The sequence below is a fragment of the Sus scrofa genome, chromosome 2, assembly GCF_000003025.6.
Source record: "Sus scrofa isolate TJ Tabasco breed Duroc chromosome 2, Sscrofa11.1, whole genome shotgun sequence".
Taxonomy (NCBI): Eukaryota; Metazoa; Chordata; class Mammalia; order Artiodactyla; family Suidae; genus Sus; species Sus scrofa.
In genome coordinates, this window is record NC_010444.4 from 141,617,579 (window position 1) to 141,635,210 (window position 17,632).

The 17,632-nt window shown below is 59.1% G+C and overlaps 1 protein-coding gene across 6 annotated transcripts in view; it reads left to right on the forward strand.

Moving 5' to 3' along the window:
• The window catches only part of PSD2 (pleckstrin and Sec7 domain containing 2), a 66,988-nt gene that overhangs the window by 25,855 nt on the left and 23,501 nt on the right, over positions 1–17,632 (forward strand). For 2 of the 6 annotated variants that reach the window (XM_021084876.1, XM_021084878.1), the window contains 6 exons: positions 1,791–2,218; positions 5,727–6,185; positions 6,583–6,777; positions 10,289–10,369; positions 14,469–14,581; positions 15,281–15,339. In XM_021084876.1, coding sequence (XP_020940535.1) covers positions 1,845–2,218; positions 5,727–6,185; positions 6,583–6,777; positions 10,289–10,369; positions 14,469–14,581; positions 15,281–15,339 — 1,281 coding nt within the window. In that variant the 5' untranslated portion in view covers positions 1,791–1,844. Of the gene's footprint in view, positions 1–1,790; positions 2,219–5,726; positions 6,186–6,582; positions 6,778–10,288; positions 10,370–14,468; positions 14,582–15,280; positions 15,342–17,632 lie in introns of all 6 variants that reach the window. The other 4 variants (XM_021084874.1, XM_021084875.1, XM_021084873.1 and 1 more) reach the window with 3 other exon arrangements.

Genomic DNA, 17,632 nt, shown 5'->3' on the forward strand with positions numbered 1-17,632 from the left:
TAAGCTGTGGTGTAGGTTGTAGATGTGGCTCCGATCTGGTGTTGCTGTGGCTGTGGTATAGGCCACAGCCGCAGCTGTGATTTGACCCCTAGCCCGGGTACTTCCATACACCGCAGGTGTGGCCATAGAAAGGAAGAGAAAAGGAGTTCCCATGGCTCATTGGTAACAAACCCGTTAGTATCCATGAAGACATGGGTTCGATCCCTGGCCTTGCTCAGTGGGTTAAGGATCAGGTGTTGCTGTGGCGCAGGCCGGCAGCTGCAGTGCTGATTTGACCCCTAGCCTGGGAACCTCCATGTGCGGCAAATGCAGCCCTTAAAAACCAACCAACCAACCAACCAAACAAATAAAAAGAATAGCAGATGACTATACCCATTCCCCATAAATTCTGGTTCAGGAGGTCTGGGGGAAGGACTGTAGTCTGTATTTCAACAATCTCCTCGGTGACACTTAGGACCAGGTGGGGACAGGACGTCCAGCCTTCACTTCAGTGCCTGTGGCTGTACCTGAGCTCATTCTGCTGCAGCCCAGGAGGCTGGCCGGCCTCTCCTCCTCTAGCCTCCCCGGAGCCCTCTGCCCTCCTCCTCCAGAGGAGAGTGGGGCTGCGGGGGCAGGGGGGGGTGGCTGAGACCTGAAGAGGGGAGGGAGGAAGTCCTTTGGAGGGACTGGTCCCTGTCCTTGGCGGCAGAGGTCCTGGGGGTGGGGCAGAGAGGGCGGAGGGGAGACGCGGAACCCAGTGCATCCTGACTGCCCTCCCACCTGACACGGACCGGGAGCCTCTGGGAAACTGAGCTGGTTCTGATCTGTTTGAAAAAGAGTGGGTGGCGGAGATGGCAGCTAACTCTGGTGTCCTCATTCTGCAGAGGAGAAGCAGACCTGAGCAGGGCAGGGGGGAGTGGGCCGGGCCTGGCGGGGTGGTGAGGAATCCCAGCCTGGACCCCACAGGGTCTTGCAGTGAGTGGGCAGAGCAGGGCCGACCCCCGCTCTGGTGCTCTCCCCGGAGGGGCCCATGGCAGCGACCTTGTGAGTCCTTCCTCCAGGCTGGGTGAGCTCTGGGGGCCGCATGTGGAGGGGAGCCAGGCAGGCCCCCTCCTCCTTGCTCCTCGCCCAGCCAGGGCTCTGGGCGCTGGGCAGAGGAGGAGGCAACCCCGCGTTCTTGCGGTCTCTGGGTGGCGCGGCTCCACCCAGCACCTTGGACAGCGCCTCGTGCTGGGCCTCACGATGGCCTGCTTGGGGCTGGGCTTGGGCTCCTCTGGGGTGGCCTCTGTTCTGACCCAGCTGTTGACTTCCTTGCCTCCTTTCTTAACTCTCACTCCAAGGGCAGCCCCAGCACAGTTCTCTCCAGGCGCCGCTTGGCTCGCTCCTGGAGCCAAGGCCAGGGAATGCGCAAGGGGCAAGGTGGCTGCTGTCAGCCTGGGGCTTTGTCCCCTCACTCCCCAGCGGGAGAAGAAGGGGTCCTGGAGGAGTGCTGGTCCCTTCCCCAGTCCCTCCCGGCCTGGGCCTTCCTCCGAGGGTGTTGGTGAATTCTAAAGGGCCCCGTGGACATGCAGGAGGTGACAGCGAAGGCAGGACTGGAGCACGCGGTGGCTGGAGGTCACGGGAGAGGCGAGAGGGGCTGGCCTGAGCAGGGCAGTGAGACCACGGCCTGAATGCAGCCTCCAGCCAGGAGGCCCCCCAGGAGGGCACCTGGGCCATCCCCTTGTCCCCAGGCAGGCTGCCTGGTGCTGGGTCTGCTGGGCCTCAGACCCCCAGCCCCTGCTCTGTCTGATCCCCCATCTCTTCATTCGAAGCCAGGTCTAGCGGAATCTCAAAAGCAGCTGGCACGGCTGGGAGCAGCAGCTGCCATGGATGAGGAGAAGCTTCCATCTGCCCTGCCTGGGGAAGACGGTGCCACCTGGGACCCCAGCCTGGAACCTGAGGAGGAGCCTGGGGACCAGAACGGAATGGCATCCAGTGAGGACCCGAACGGTAGCCGCAAGAGCCCAGGGCGTGAGGAGCAGGACCCCCTGGCGGACACTGAGGAGCATACACAGGGCCTGGGCGCGGCCCGCCATGGCCTCAGCCTTGGCCTCTCTCTCACCAATGGCCTAGCCCTGGGGCCCGACTCAAACATTCTGGAAGATTCTACGGAGTCCAGGCCCTGGGGGGCTGGCGGGCTGGCCGAGGGGGAAGATGCCTCCGGGAGCCTCTGTCCAGACGCTGAGGACCCTCAGCTGGGGTGAGTGGGTGTCTCCTGTGGGGCTCACTGCCTTTGCCCCAGTGCTGCAGGGCCTGGGCCTCGCCACTTAGCCTCTCTGCTTCTGGTTTTTCTCATACGTGAAACGGGAATTCTGGAGCTCCCGCTGTGGCTCAGTGGAAAGGAACCGGACTGGCATCCAGGAGGATGCGCATTAGATCCCTGGCCTCGCTCAGTGGGTTAAGGATCCAGCGTTGCTGTGAACTGTGGTGTGGGTCGCAGATACAGCTCGGATCTGGCATTGCTGTGGCTGTGGTGTAGACCGGCTGCTATAGCTCCAATTCAACCCCTAGTCTGGGAACCTCCATGTGCCGGGGGCACGGCCCTAAGAAGCAAAAAAAAAAAAAAAGGGATTTTATGTCCCTGTTTTGGAAGGACAGAACCATAAGACAGGTTTCAAAGGCCAGGCGGGTTAGGCCCTCACCTTCAGCCCCTCAACCGCTGTGGGTGCTTCTATACGCGGTTGGAGGGCCGCGCTCCCTCCCCCAGGCTGGGCATTGCGGTTCCAAAAGGCCACCACGTGGGAGGGTCATCCCCCCTCTGCTTTCTGGGTGTGAGGCTCTCCCATTTCTGCAGCGGCCTCAAGAGAGCGGGGAAGGCCTCACCTGGTCAGCTGCTCCTCCCTGAGCTCCGTCTGCGAGTTGGACCAGGGACCAAGTCCTGCTGCCTGGAGTTACAGCCTCATTTCTGTTATCCTCAGCCGGGGGTGGCCCGGCCCCTGCATGGTGTTTTGGAGGTGCCAGTGGGACAAGGGAGGTAGGGATGGAGCAGGGCAAGGTCTAGAAGCCCCCCGGGGGGGGGGGGCTATACAGAAGTCTGAGTGTGCACCTGACCTGGACAGGCAAGGGTGCAGGAGGTGTGCAAGCTCGTGTGTGTGTGCGTGTGTGTGGAAGGGGCACACAGGTGTGTGCACGGGGATGTGTGAGCGTGTTGGTGAGCTTGGCCTGTGCATTTGGGATACACATTCGGGCCTGGGCGTGGCTATGTTGGGCTGAGTGTGCCTGGGTCTCTGAGGGCAGGAATGTGAGAACGTGGGGTCAGCACCTGTGTAACCAGCTGTGCCCTAAGAGGGTTTCCACCCGAGCAGGGCTGAGCAGGGTGCAGGCAGAGGGTGGGGGCAGCACGCAGTTGGTATGTAGGTGGTGGAGTTTTGGAGGATGGCTGAAGATGGGGACAGATGCAAGTTTGGATGTTGGGCTGATAGTTTTCAAGCCCCTGTCAAACCGCCCCTCATGTCTGCTAGGAGTGCGAGAAGGTGAGAGGTAAGTGTGTGTGTGTGTGTGTGTGTGCACGCGTGCGTGTGTTGGGCTGGGTGTTCATGGCTCTGAGGAGGTGAGAGCCCCCAAGGGCAGGACTCTGCCCTGTTCCAGGTCCCAGCACGGCCTGGCAGAGAAAGCTGCTGGTGGATTCGGAGTGTCTGCTCTGGGGGCGGGCAGGCCCCTCTCTTGGCTCCGTCCTCCTGGGGTCAGGCGGCGCCTTCCTCCCCAGCCCCCTGCAGGGCATCGCACCACCTTTTCCATATCTGCCTCTCCCCATGGCTCAGCTTTTCTCTCTCCAGTTACTGTTTGTCCAGGAGGCACCCCGGGAGGTCCAAGGAGGGGCACTTCCGGGTCCCCCAGATGCAGATGAGCCCCAGGGGCCGGGATAAGCGGGGCCCAGCCGGATCCTCAGGGGGTGGAGGGAGCATTTGGGGCGACTGGGGGGCCGTGATTCAGCTGAAGGGGGCTGGGCTCCGCCGGCTTCTTTCTTTTCCTGGGTCTCTTCGTCTTGCCATCTCGATGCTTCTGTCTCTGTCTCTTTGTCTCTCTTTGTCTCTCTCTATCTCTGCCTCTCTAACTCTCCCTGGTTTTCATGCTCTCTGTATCTTTTCTCTCTTTCTTGTCTTTCTTTTAGTTCTCTTCCTTGCTCTCTCTCCTCGTCTCAGCTTCTATCTCTTGAGTCCTCGTCCTTGCCTCATTTCCCTGCTTGCTTGTGTATTTCCCCGGTGGATAAGAGGCCTTGCTTCGTCTGTGTGTGTGGTGCTGTATTCTAGGTGCTGGGGCTGTATCAGCGAACAGAATATACAAAAATTCCTCCTTTAATGGAGCTTATGGTCTAGTGGGAAGACATAATACATCATAAAAAGGACAGATAATTATATAGTATGTTGGAAGGGGACAGTGCCTTGGAAAAAGTAAAGTGGGGAAACGGGAGTTCCCGCTGTGGTGCAGTGGGTTAATGATCCAGTGTTTCTCTCTGGAGGCTCTGGTTTGATCCCTGGCCCAGTAGAGTGGGTTAAGGTTCCAGTGTTGCTGCAGCTGTGGTGTAGGTCACAGCTGCATCTCAGATTCGATCCCTGGCCGGGGAACTTCCATATGTCGTGGGTGTGGCCGGAAAAAAAAAAAAGATAGAAAAAGGGGCTGAGGTGTTTGGGGTGAGGTCCCAGTTATAAACAGGGTGACGGGTGAGAAAGGGCTGCAGAAGGAGGGCTTGAGCTGGGGGAAGAGGCCCCTGGGCAGAGGAAACGGCCGGTGCAAAGGCCCTTTCCGGGGGCAACACAGGGCCCTCCAAAAGCAGTGTAGTGGGCCTGGGCTAACAGGTGTCTGCTTCTTCACCCAGCGCGTCATTCAGCAGGGTTCAGAGGTCCTCCCGTGTGCCGTGCCGGGTGCTCCCTGGCCCTGAACGTGGGGAGCTGGGTGGGGCTGGAAAACAGGCGAAAGCAGGGAACAAGCAGAACGTGACATGCTGAGAGGGGTGGGGAGAGGAAGGGGTGTCCCGAGGATGGACACTCATGAGGGGCCAGGGTGGGGGACGCTGTGGCCTGCCTCCCCCAGGCTCTCTAAAGCAAGGCCTGAGAGCTAGACTGTGGGCAGCCGAGCTAAGAACCAGCCAGGCGGTGGGGACGGCAACATTATGGCCCTGGGTGGAACGCTCTGTGATGGGGGAGCCCGGGGGGAGCAGCCCCCGTCCCCTTCCCAGGCCAGGCTGGAGAGAAGGCCTCCCATTCATGCATATATTTTTTATTTTGATTTTTAATAAGCTAATTTTCTTTTCTTTGTATTATTTATTTATTTATTTTTGTGGCTGCCTCATGGCCTAGGGACGTTCCCAGGCCAGGGACGGGATCCAAGCCACAGCCGCACCAACACTGGATCTTTTAACCCACTGCGCCAGGCCAGGGATTGAACCCACACGCACCTCCGCAGTGAACCGAGACGCTGAGGTCAGATGCCTAACTCATTGCGCCATGGCGGGCGCTCCACATTCACTCATTTAGATGAATGATGCCTACTGTGGGCCAGACACAGTGGATGCTGGAGGGCAGGACAGTGGCCATCCTTTGCCTGCTGTACCCCAGGACCCGGCCCAGCGCCTGACACCCAGGGCTCAGGAAATATTGGCTGGAGGAATAAACAGGACATGATCCGTGCCAGGGAGCTCCCAGCTGGGGGATCCCAGCACCTGTAAGTGGGTCACCGGGCAGGAGGGTGACCGGTCCTTTGTCCTGCAGGCTGGATGGCCCGGGAGAGCCGGATGTGCGGGACGGCTTCAGTGCCACGTTTGAGAAGATCGTGGAGTCAGAGCTGCTGCGGGGCACCCAGTACAGCAGCCTGGACTCCCTCGACGTGCTCAGCCTCACCGACGAGAGTGACAGCTGCGTCAGCTTCGAGGCTCCGCTCACACCCCTCATCCAGCAGCGGGCCCGGGATAGCCCCGAGCCAGGGGCTGGCTTGGGCCTGGGGGACATGGGGTCCGAGGGGGACGTGGGGGCAGCTGGTGGCGACGGGGAGCTGGGCAGCCCCCTGCGGCGCTCCATCTCCAGCAGCCGCTCTGAGAATGTCCTGAGCCGCCTGTCTCTCGCGGCCGTGCCCAACGGCTTCCACGAAGACGGCTCTCCGGGCCCAAGCGGGGAAGAGGAGGACGAGGAGGAGGAGGAGGAGGACACAGAGCAGCTGCTGACCTCGGCCAGGTGAGACGGGGCCCAGGCTGGGAGCCGGGAGAGCCCTTGAGCAGATGGGGAAACTGAGACCCGAGAAGGCGAGGCAAGTGAGGGCAACCCAAGACCCAGAGCGAACAGCCCAGCAAGGTCGTTGTGCCCGCCTTCCCCGCCCGGACTTCACATGCTCAGCCCGAGGTTCCATTCTGCCCTTCCAGACCTTTCCAGCCCAAATGGGGTCAGGGTGCTGGGCATCTCGTGATCTCCCCTGCCAGCTTTTCTGAAGGTCTGGCGTGATTCTGTCCCGAGGCAGGGAAGATTCTTTTCCTGGTCTGGCCCCTGGATTTTCAGAGGTCTGGGGAGAGCTTCCAGCCTCCAGCCAGGGCCTCTGAACCCCTCCTCTTCCCCCCCTGCCCCCCGCCCCCCGCAGTGACCCCAGCCTTAAGGGTGGCCTGTCAGACTCAGACTCAGAGCTGAGCAGCTCAGAGGGGCTGGAGCCTGGCAGCACAGACCCATTGGCCAATGGGGGCCAGGGCGTCAGCGAAGCAGCCCGCCGGCTGGCACGCCGCCTCTACCACCTGGAGGGCTTTCAGCGCTGTGACGTCGCCCGGCAGCTGGGCAAGAAGTGAGTTCCGTCCCCACCCCCACCCCCACCCCGGGCAAACCGAAGTGGGTCTGGTTGGCTGCTGTCAGAGGGGCCCGGTGCTGGGGCTCCCAGCAGTGCCCACGGCCTCTTCCACCTGCTGCTGTCCTTGCCCTGGGCCTCGCCCTAAATCTCTTTCTTTCCTGAGCTGCCTGGGCAAGAGCCTGTGTTCTCAGGGAGGGAGGTGGTGGCGGGGCGGCCCCTGGGGCTGGGGGAATGGGATGTGGTGATGGCAGTGGGGACAGAGCAGCCCGGCAGGGGCCAGAGGCCAGGGAGGAAGGAGAGCCTGGGCCTGTTCTGGGAACGCCGGGGCCCGGGAGCTGGGGAAGGGAGGGGGTCCTGGCCCTCACTGAGCCCTCCTGTCCGTGGGGACAGCCGAAGGGACGGGAGCCACCAAAGTACAAGCCCCAGCCTTTGGAGTGGGGGGCAGGCGCCAGTCAGGTGGGCGTGCAGAAGGGCGGCAGCAGCGGCTCCGAGGGCAGCAGGCTGACCCCCCGCAGCCCACCTACCTGCTTGGCCCTCTCGCCTTGCCATCTGGGGTGTCCCCGTCGCCCACTTGACGCTCCCAGATGCACTAGGAGCACCCAGGCCTGCAGAGAGAGCTGCTCCCAGGCGAATCGAGGCCTCCCAGGCCCTTGACCCCAAGTCGGAACTGACCGGAGCTTAGGCCACAGCGGGGTCCTGAGGACACCCCTCTTCTTCCTCCCTCCCTCCTTCCGCAGCACCCTTGCCCAGGGCCGCCTAGAAATCACCTTGCTGACACCCTCGCCTCTCCTGCTGGCCGGTAGCCCTGAACCTAGTGACATCCTCCCGGAGCCTGCATTAGGGTCATTAGGGTCGGTCCCCCCCCGCCCCCCAATATTTCCTTCCTCTAGAGCTTTCCTCTCAGCATGTAGCCGTGCTGAAGTCTCTCCCGTGTGAAACAAAATTCCTTCCTCAAATGTCCTTCCTCCTTCAGCCCCTTCCAGCCAAAATCTGTTTTCCGCGCTGAGGGCCTCGGTCCCCCCTCCCGCTTGTCGCTCCAGGCTGGCTCCTGGCCCCCGCTCCCCACCCTTCACCAGCCCCCCTGCCAGGGTCAGTAGTAGCTTCGTGTCCTAGAGTCTGGTGGCTGCCCTCAGGCCTCCCCTTTCTCTGTCTAACAGCTGTGCCACACTAGCCACTCCCTTCTTTTTCTTTAATTAAACTTCTTATTTTGAAAATTTTGATCATACACAAAAGCAGAGAAAGTCCTATCTTAAACCTCCGTGCACCCATTACTCAGCCCCAGAGCTATCACCATTTTTCTATTCTTGTTTCCTCTATTCTTCCCCAGCAGCTTCCTCCCCATTTGGTAGAATATTTTAAAGCATATTTCAGACACTTTATCATATGATCCACAAATTTTAGCATGAGTCTCTAACTGATGAGGATTTTTTTTTACATAATCATAATTCCTTTTTAATTTCCGACAAAATTAATCTCTAGCATTCAGTCTATGTTTAATTTCCTCTGATTGTCTCAAAAATGTTCAAATCATGTTGCAGGGAGTTCCCATTGTGGCTCAGCCGGTTAAGAACCGGCAATGTCTGTGAGGACATGGATTTAATCCCTGGCCTCATTCGTGGGTTAAGGAGCTGGTGTTGCTGTAAGATGTTGCATATGTTGCAGATGTGGCTTGGCTCCTATGTTGCTGTGGCTGTGGTATAGACTGGCAGCTGCAGCTCCACTTTGACCCCTAGCCTGGGAACCTCCATGTGCCATAGGTGCGGCCCTTAAAAAAAAAAAATCAGAATGTAAACACGGTATATGCATTACCCCTTTGGCCAGTATGTCTCTTAGGCCTCTTTTAGTCAGCAATAGTTGACAGTTCCCTTCTTTTTTTTTTTTGGCCACGCCTGGGCCAGGCGTTGACCTTGAGCCGTGGCAGGGACAATGCCGAGTCCTTAATCGCTAGGCCCCCAAGCAGGGAACTCTAGCCCTTCCTTGGTTTTTTTTTTTTTTTTTTAATTTTTGAAGTGAAAGTATAGCCGATTTACAATGTTGTGTCAATTTCTGTCGTGTGGCAAAGTGACCCAGTCATGCATATGTACACACATTCTTTTTCTCACCTTATCGTCCATCATCTTCTATCCCAGGAGATTGGATATAATTCCCTGTGCTGTACAGTAGGACCTTCCTTTTTTTTTTTTCAATTTTTTAAAAGTTTTATTGATGTATAGTTAATTTACAAGGTCGTGATAAGGACCTTCTTTTTTTTTTTTTGTCTTTTTAGCTATTTCTTGGGCGGCTCCCGCAGCATAAGGAGGTTCCCAGGCTAGGGGTCGAATCGGAGCTGCAGCCACCGGCCCAGGCCAGAGCCACAGCAACGCGGGATCCGAGCCGCGTCTGCAACCTACACCACAGCTCACGGCAACGCCAGATCGTTAACCCACTGAGCAAGGGCAGGGACCGAACCTGAAACCTCATGGTTCCTAGTCGGATTCGTTAACCACTGCACCACGACGGGAGACGGGAACTCCGAGGACCTTTTTTTTTTTTTTTTTTTTTTTTTAAATGCCATGTATTTGTTGAGGAAACAGAGACATTTTTCCTGAAGGGTTTTTGGGCGTTGTATCCTGGTGGTGTGATTTCACGCCTCTCTGTAAACCGGGGAGGGAGCGCCCCGGGGCTTGGTGGGGTTCAGGTGGCTGTTCCTTCTCTTTTCGGCAAGAATTCATGGCTCCAGGCTTGAAACGCCCTCTTCCTTGGCCTCCAGGACGTCAACCCCGCCCTGTCCGGCCGCTGTGTGTCCCTCTCATCTGCAGCCCCGGAGGCTTCTCCTCGGATTGCGAGCTGGGTCTTCTGACCTGTCCGCGCCCCCTCCTCTCGCACAAGCTCGACCCCCTTCCCAGTGGGTTGGGGCCGGCGATGCTCACGTGGGTGCTTCCAGCCCCACCCTTTGTCCTGGGCCGGGGACATTTCCACGCTCGCTGTCATCCTTCAGCCACTCCCTCCAGCTCCACGTCCTGCGGATTCTGCCTCTGAAATGGGCCCAGCAGCTGGTCTCTCCTCCGCAGGCCGGTTCCACCCGCAGATCTGACCACCTTGCCCCCCCGCCCCTGCTGTGGAGCCTTCCAGATCCAGCCCCAGGCCTGCCTTGGCCCTCAGCCCCATTCCCTGCTTCATCTTCTGCCGCCCCATTCCTGCTCTCGGCTCTGGCTGCATGGCCCTGCTGTTGGCATCTTGGATGGCTCCCTCTACCAAGGACACTTGGCGTCCTCCCACCCCTCCTCCCTTCCCTGGCTGCCCCCCCCTTTCCTGGAGGGATGGGACGAGCTGTCACCTCCTCTAGGAAGCCTTCCTGACCCTGCTGACCCAAGGTTGATCTGTCAGAGCCCCACTGCCCAGCAGGGGAGGCAGCGGAGGGGCAGGCAGGTCTGGGTGGGCGGGCCAGGGTCCCCAGGGCCCCCCTGTCCAGGTGCCCCCTCTTTTGCTGTGCCTTGCTTCTCACGGACGCCCTCTGCTCTCCTGACAGCAATGAGTTCAGCAGGCTGGTGGCAGGGGAGTACCTCAGCTTCTTCGACTTCTCCGGCCTGACTCTGGACCGCGCGCTCAGGTCAGTGGGGCTGGGATGGGGCTGTGCCCACAAGGGGGGCAGTCCCACATCTGCATACTCATGCCAGCTCTACTACAAACTTGTGGTGCAGCCTTGGGCAAGTCTCTCGAGCCCTCTGGGGAGGCTATGGGAAAGGTCCCTGGGCACAGCAGCAGTCCAGTGACCCAGAGAGCACTGTGCGGGGCTGCTGAGGATGAGAAGGTGGGAGTGCAGCCCTGAGAAGAAGGGGCCAGAGGGCTGGGCGCGTCCTGTCTGCCACACAGACCCTTACACACCGTGCTGACTGCGTCCCAGCCACACCCTGGGGCATCGTGCCATCTACAATTGAAGAAGCTCTGGGCCAGTTCCCCACGGTTGCTGAGAGGGGAGAGAGTCAAAATGGAGTTTGCTTTCAGCTCCTACTGTTGGGACTTGGGGGGAGCCCCAGGAAGGGCAGGTGCAGGCCCCAGGAAGTGGAGGGCATGGAATGGGAGCTCGGGGGTCTAGTGACCAGGTGGCGGGCCAGCGGGAGACCCTGGCCAGAGCCCTTGTGGGGAGGGGGCAGCAGTCTCTGAGCTCAGGGGTGGGAGTCCTTTCCGCCTCCCACGTGTCTCTCACGCTTCCAAAAATGTATTTTCCATTCTTTGGTCTCTGCTTCAGTTGGGGTATTTTCTGTTGACCTGCTTCCAGCTCAGTTACCCTATTTTTTTTTTTTGTCTTTTTAGGGCCACACCCAAGGCATATGGAAGTTCCCAGGCTAGGGGTCATATTGGAGCCGTAGCCACTGGGCTATGCCACAGCCACAGCAACGCAGGATTCTTAACCCACTGAGCAAGGCCAGGGCTCGAACCTGCGTCCTCATGGATGCTCATCAGATTCATTTCTGCTGAGCCACGATGGGAACTCCTGAGCTTTTACTTTCTTTTTTTTTTTTTTAAATTTTATTATTTATTTATTTTTTTATTACTCAAATGATTTTATCTCATCTGTAGTTGTATAATGATCATAACAATCTGATTTCACAGGATTTCCATCCCACAGCCCAAGCACATCCCCCCACCCCCCAAACTGTCTCCTCCGGAGACCATAAGTTTTTCAATGTCTGTGAGTCAGCATCTGTTGTGCAAAGAAGTTCCGTCTGTCCTTTTTTCAGATTCCACATGAGATTCACATGTCAGTGAAAGCATTTGATGTTGGTGTCTCATTGTATGGCTGACTTCACTTAGCATGATAGTTTCTAGGTCCATCCATGTTGCAAAAAATGCTGATATTTCACTCCTTTTAATGGCTGAGTAATATTCCATTGTGTGTATGTACCACATCTTCCGAGCTTTTACTTTCTATTACTTCATTTTTCAGATCTATAAATTTTACTTTATTAAATTTAAGTTCTAATTCTCTGGGACAATTCTTCATCTTTTTCATTTCCTATTACTTACTTTCTCCGTCTTTCCTTCTCTTCTCTTTTCTTTTTCTTTTTTTTTTTTGGCCGTGAACTTTCCCAGGCCAGGGATCGAACCCAAGCCACGGCAACGACAGCCCCGGAGGAGAACTCGCCCCTCTCTTTTCTTGCACATCTTCGTCATTGTTATCTCAAAGTCCTTGTCTACTCTCCTGGATTTCTGCCTCATATGAGGCATCTCTGTTTTTATCGTATTGTTTTTCTCTTGGTTTTCCATCGCGTGTCCTGTCTCTCTGCGTGCTTAGCAATTGTTTTTATTAGATGCTGCACATTTTGTTGAGAATCGCAGCAGCCCTGGGTCAATGTCTGTTCCTCCAGAGGGTTTACCTTGTCCTTTGCTGGGCAGCTGGAGGTGGGCAGGAGGGGTGCCATCCTATTCCATCCTGGGCTGAGCAGAGGAGAGGCTGCCCTAAAGTCTGGTCAGGCTCAGGGTTCCTCCTGCAGTGATTGTAGGGTGAAGGCTGCCGGACTTTCCCCTGGGAGGCGGGTGTGTTCATGTGGGCCTTTCTCCCTTTGGTGGGGCCTGAATTCTCATTTTATCTCCTTGATGCGGCAAGGCTGTCCCAAAACCCCACAAACCTCTCTACTTCTCAGAGAGGCTTTCTACATAGTTTTTTAGAGTCCTCCCCCTTGCAGCTTTAGATTTTGGCAGATATCTCAGAGGGGAAACTGGTCCCGTGTTTAAAGCCCCTCGGGTCCCCCAGTTTGTCTCCTCAACTCCTTGGAGCCACTCAGTGTCCTGCATCTCGCCTGGGCCTGTAATCAGCGTTGCCCCCCGGGGGAAAAGCACCCCCACCTCTCCTCCGTTCTCTTCTCTCCAGAATCTTGGTCCTGCTGGCGTTTGTTGCGTCAGCAGTTTTCTGATGGTTTAAGAGAGATATATTCTGTCTGGCTTTTCTCATCGTTCTCAGTGGAAGCGCTGGTCAGCTGCAAGCTGCTCGGTCCTGAGCTGTGGCTGAAGCTCGCACGGGATGACTGGGTGGGGAGCGTGTTCAGTGGGTTGGCTCATGGCCAGAGGTGTGGGTGCTGGGTGGAGGGACCTTATATATACAGCCCAATAGCTAAGGTTTGAGTGCACAGGCACTGGGGAGCCACAGAAGGTGCTGGGTGTCAAGCATTGTTCTGGGAGGCAGTGCTGGCAGCAGCGTGCAGGCGGCCTTTGATCCAGAGGCTTCTGGAGAGGGTCGGGTGAGAGAGGACAAGGCCCGAAGTGGGTCCATGGGGCTAGAGGAAAGACTGCCGTGAGAAGCACAGAGGATAGAGGAGGAGGGCTGGTGGTGCCAAGATGCAGTGGAGGGGGTGGCAGCAGCAAGGCTGCTCCTGGAGGCAGCCCGGGAGGTTGACTGGGGCTCGGTGACAGCTGCTGGGAAGCGGTGTTTGTGCTGCCAGTGGGAGCAGGGATGGGCGGCCCCTGGGTAGGCCAGGCTCAGGTTGGATAGGGACGGGGTTTAGAAAGCCCTAGTGGAGTGTGAGGGGAAGAGGGAGGAGCCGGATGCCACGGAGATGGGGAAAGAAGGCCAGATGGCAGGTGGAGTGGTTGTGAACAGCAGTCGATTGGTCGGGACTGAATTGAGAGTGGTCTGCCCTTTGGGGTGTCTTGGGAAGCGTCTGAGGGTAAAGCCTGGCCGAAACGGGTCCCAGGGTGCCTTAGAGGCGGCGCGAGGGAGGATGAGGCAGAGCAGGCATTGCCGAAGGCAAGTAGCCATGGCAAAAGTAGCCACACACCAGTCTCATGAGCCCGGACAGACAGGGGCCCGGACAGACAGGGGCCCAAGCTGTCTCCGCTGGCAGTTCCCCTTCCCAGGAAGGGGTGTGCCTGGCCCAGGTGAGGGACACCAGTCCATCCTCTAGCCCCCCTGGTTCGGTATCCGATGCCAGGGTCCCCCCCAACACCACAAGTGGGGGTGATGTTTGAATTGCGCCTTGAGAAGGATTTGGACTGGCCTGGCCGACGAGGGGATGGCCTTCCAGGTGGGGCCCAGCCTGCTCAGAGGCACTGAGCGATGGCAGTGCCCGTGCCATCCAGGGTGTGGAGGCAGCAGGTGGGCGCAGGGTTGGAGGGACAGGAGGGAGGTGGTGTGGCCAGGAAGATCCGGGCACGAGTGCGCGTGTGTCTAGAAAGAGCGCTGGGCACCTGCAGGGAGGAGGGTGGCGGGCCCCTGGCTGGAGGCTGTTGCCCGTGTCCTGGGCATACGCCAAGGGTGGAGGAGGAGGAGGGATGGTGGAGACGTGGCTACAGCTCAGACTTGGGGTGGGGAAGGGAGGGCGGCCTGAGCTGGACCTGGGGTGGTCGCTGCGGAGGGAGGAGTGGCAACGGCAGAGGCAGCAGGGTCTGGGGAGCAGCGCGGTGGTCTGGGCTCCTCCGAGGACCAGAGAGCGAGGAGGGGAGCGGATGCTGGCAGTGAGATGTTGGGCTGCCTTTGTGGTCACAGTCTGTCCCCTGTCTCCTTCCTGAAGCGCCTGGTGGGTGATGAGGGCTGAAACGCCACCCTCAGAGGCCGTCCTGGCGACCAGGGTGCCTCCTTGGGCTCAGGTGCTGGGTTCTGGGGCCTTGGCCCTTCGGGCAGGTTTTTTTGGGAGGGGCTCCTACCCTGAGCGAGGATCCGGACTGACATGTGGGCCCTGGGAGGCCCTCAGCATCCTTGAATTGCCTTCCAGAACCTTCCTGAAGGCCTTCCCACTGATGGGGGAGACGCAGGAGCGCGAGCGAGTCCTCACGCACTTCTCCCGCCGCTACTGCCAGTGTAACCCCGACGACAGCACTTCAGAAGGCAAGCGTGCCCTGCCCTCCTCCCTGCCCCCCCCGCCAGGTCCTGGCTTCCTCCCACCCCTGGTCCACCTGCTCAGGAAACAGGAGCGAGCGACCAGTGGCACCGGGAATGGGGACTGTCTGCGGACAAGGGTCCGCCCAGCTGCCCTGCCCATTGTCCTTCCCTGGGCCTGACAGTCCCCCGTCCTAGATTCAGTTCTTTGGGCCCCCGTCCTCTGTGTCCCCTCTGGTCCCCTGTCCCAGTGCTGATTGTCGGTGTGGTGAGGGCCCTGGTGTGGAGGTCTGGATCGGGGCCCCTTAGGGGCAGGACTTGTCCTAGGAACGGACTCGAGTCCCAGGAACTGGGGGACTGGGCCGGTTATTAGAGGAGGCTCAGGCCATGGAAGGGACAGAGCCTGGGACCTAGGGCCATTCCTGGATCTGAGATTCAGGGTGAGATTGGCAGGAGGCAGGAACGTGGGCTAGAGCAGGCCCGGGGTGGTCCGTCCCCTGGGAGGGAGAGGCCGGCGAGTGACTCTGGGGCTGTAGGGGGGTGGGTATGGAGCAGCCTGCAGGCCCTGGGCCCTGACCTGAGGCTGGCAGGCGGCCGGCCTCTTCCCGTCGCCCAAGGCCTCCAGGCTGCCTCTGTCCAAAGACGGGGTGGCTGGAATTGGGAAGGAGCTGGGTCCTTAGGCTGAGGGTGCCACCCTCTCTCGTTTAGACGGGATCCACACGCTCACCTGTGCTCTGATGCTGCTGAACACGGACCTGCATGGACATGTGAGTTGAGGAGGCAGGGAGGGTGGGTCCTCCCCCTGACCAGCACACCGAGTCGTCCGAGGGCCAGCCCTTCCTGCAGCCACCTTCCCGAGACCCCGTGCTCGCTGGCCCCCGTTTCTTTAGCAGACCCGGGAGTTGGGCAGCCTGGTTCCTAGACTTGGCCCTGTCCTGGTTTTGCCCACTCGAGATCCTGCCCCCACGCAGGGCAGTAAGAATAGCTGAGGCCCGCGCAAGTTCAGGACGTGCTAAATAAGATGTGTGCTCCTCGCCACGTCCACGTAGACAGGCTCTTCCTCCCCCTTGTGCTGGAAGCCTGAGTGCAGCCCTGGTGACGTGCCAGGCTCTGGACAGCCCCCTCGGGTCACATGGTAGGTTGCTCTCAAGAGTCTCACCCCCCCCCCACTAGGCAATTGGGGGAGTGACAGGTGGGGGCCCCGGGCTGTAAACCTGTGTCGGGCCTGGGCCCTGGGCATCTCACCGTTGCTTGTGGCTCAGTAACTCCTTCTTCTTTCCTCTGTCTGCTCCGGGGACCCCCCCTTGGGCTCTCTTGCCCTCGCTCAGGTGGTAAGTGTGGCGGGCGGTCTGCATGCGCTGTGAGCCGAGGTCCCCCTCTCCATGCTCCCTTCTGTGTCCCCATCCCCCTGTCTGGCCCACGATCACTGTCCCGTCATTGCTCATCCAGGGGTGTCAGAGTCCCTCTGTTGGGTTGGGGGTATTTCAGTGACTCAAGGGGACACCAGGCCAGCACATCTACTTCTGGAGTTAACTGGACAAGCCCAGGGCACATGGGGTGGAAGGAGGAGCCGGGGTGGGCCCACATCAGATCCTACTCTTGTCTCCAGGTGGTGCCTTGGGACCCCCCCCCCCCCGCAAGACACCAGCCCTCTCTGGGTCCCAGGTTCTGTGTCTGGGAGGTGGCCCATAGCATCCTGGGCCAGGCTGAGCGGGGCACCACCAAGTGTCAGGGTCTGGCCCCTAGTACGGATTTTACTATGGAGACTGATGTCATTATGAATAATATTGTTGCCTAATAATGATGATCCTGTTCGTTATTGATATTAACATTGAACGGATGGAGAGCCTGAAGGCCCAGCCTGCAGATCCCTGCAGGATCGAGTGTGACAGCCACAGCCTGGTGGCCGCCTGAGCGGGCGTGGGCGCACGGGGGGGGCCCCGGGCCGAGGAGGGTGAGCGCCTCAGTGACCTTGGCACTGGGAGTGACTGTGTGACAGCTTGGATTACGTCCTCCTGGGCCATCAGGAGCGTGGAACAGGAGAGAAGCTGTGTATACCCCACGGCCGTGTCGCCAGAGCTAATACCCACTAACGGGCTGCGGTTCCCCCAAGACTGCTCACTGGTGGTTTGTGCAGAGCAGGGGTTGCTTGTGTACCTTAAAAGGAGTATGAGGCACCCCCTCGTCTCCCCATCCCCACTCTTGGCGGGGCCGAGGGCCATCTCAGGACCCAGTCACGGCCGTGCCAAGGCCTGGATGTCTCTCCTCAGGGCTGAGAGCTCACAGGGGCAGCATTCAGTGACCCCGAGCTTGGCCGGCCCCAGCTGCCCGTGGCACCGCATTATGCCCGCAGCTGAAGAGAAACATCACCTGCGTTACGATGGGACGAGGGCGGTAGAGGATGGTTCATCTCTGGAGCCGCCAGCCCGGGCGGAGCCCTCCCTCTCCTGCTGCAAGACCCCAAGGCCGAGGGTGCTGGGCTGGAGTTCTCTCTAGTTTTCTGCAGGACAGCTTGTGGCTGGGCGTGGCTGGGGCAAGTTAGGTACCTTCCTAAACCTCCGTGTCCCCGTCGTAAAGTCCCCTTGAGACCCAAGGAGACAGCGCTTGCAAAGCTCTTCGCCCAGGGCCGGGTGGTCACTCTGGGCTTGCCCAGCGGAAGTGGGGTCTCCGGCCTTGGGCTTTGCCTCCTCTCATTCTGCTGCTCTTCCGCAGAGACTGAGTGCCGGGTAGGAGGCAGGGATCTCAGGAATAGGGGGCCTGCAAGGGCCCCCCCAAAGTAGCTCTGGTCCGAGAGGGAGGCAGTAAAGGGTCTTTCGGGGGAGCAGCGGCACCCTCTTCAGATGCGCACGGCCTGGCGGGGGTGTCAGGAGGACTTCCCGTAGGAAGGCGTTTGGCTTCTAGGGACGGAGCGCCTCCCGTGTTCCATAAACAGAAGGAAGGAGCCGCCCTGCCTTCTCGGTAGAGGAGAGAGAAAATCCGTAAGTAAACCCGGGATGATGATTAGCATGGGTGTGCGACGGGGACTAGACGGGGGAGTCAGGGAAGGCTTCGCGGAGGAGG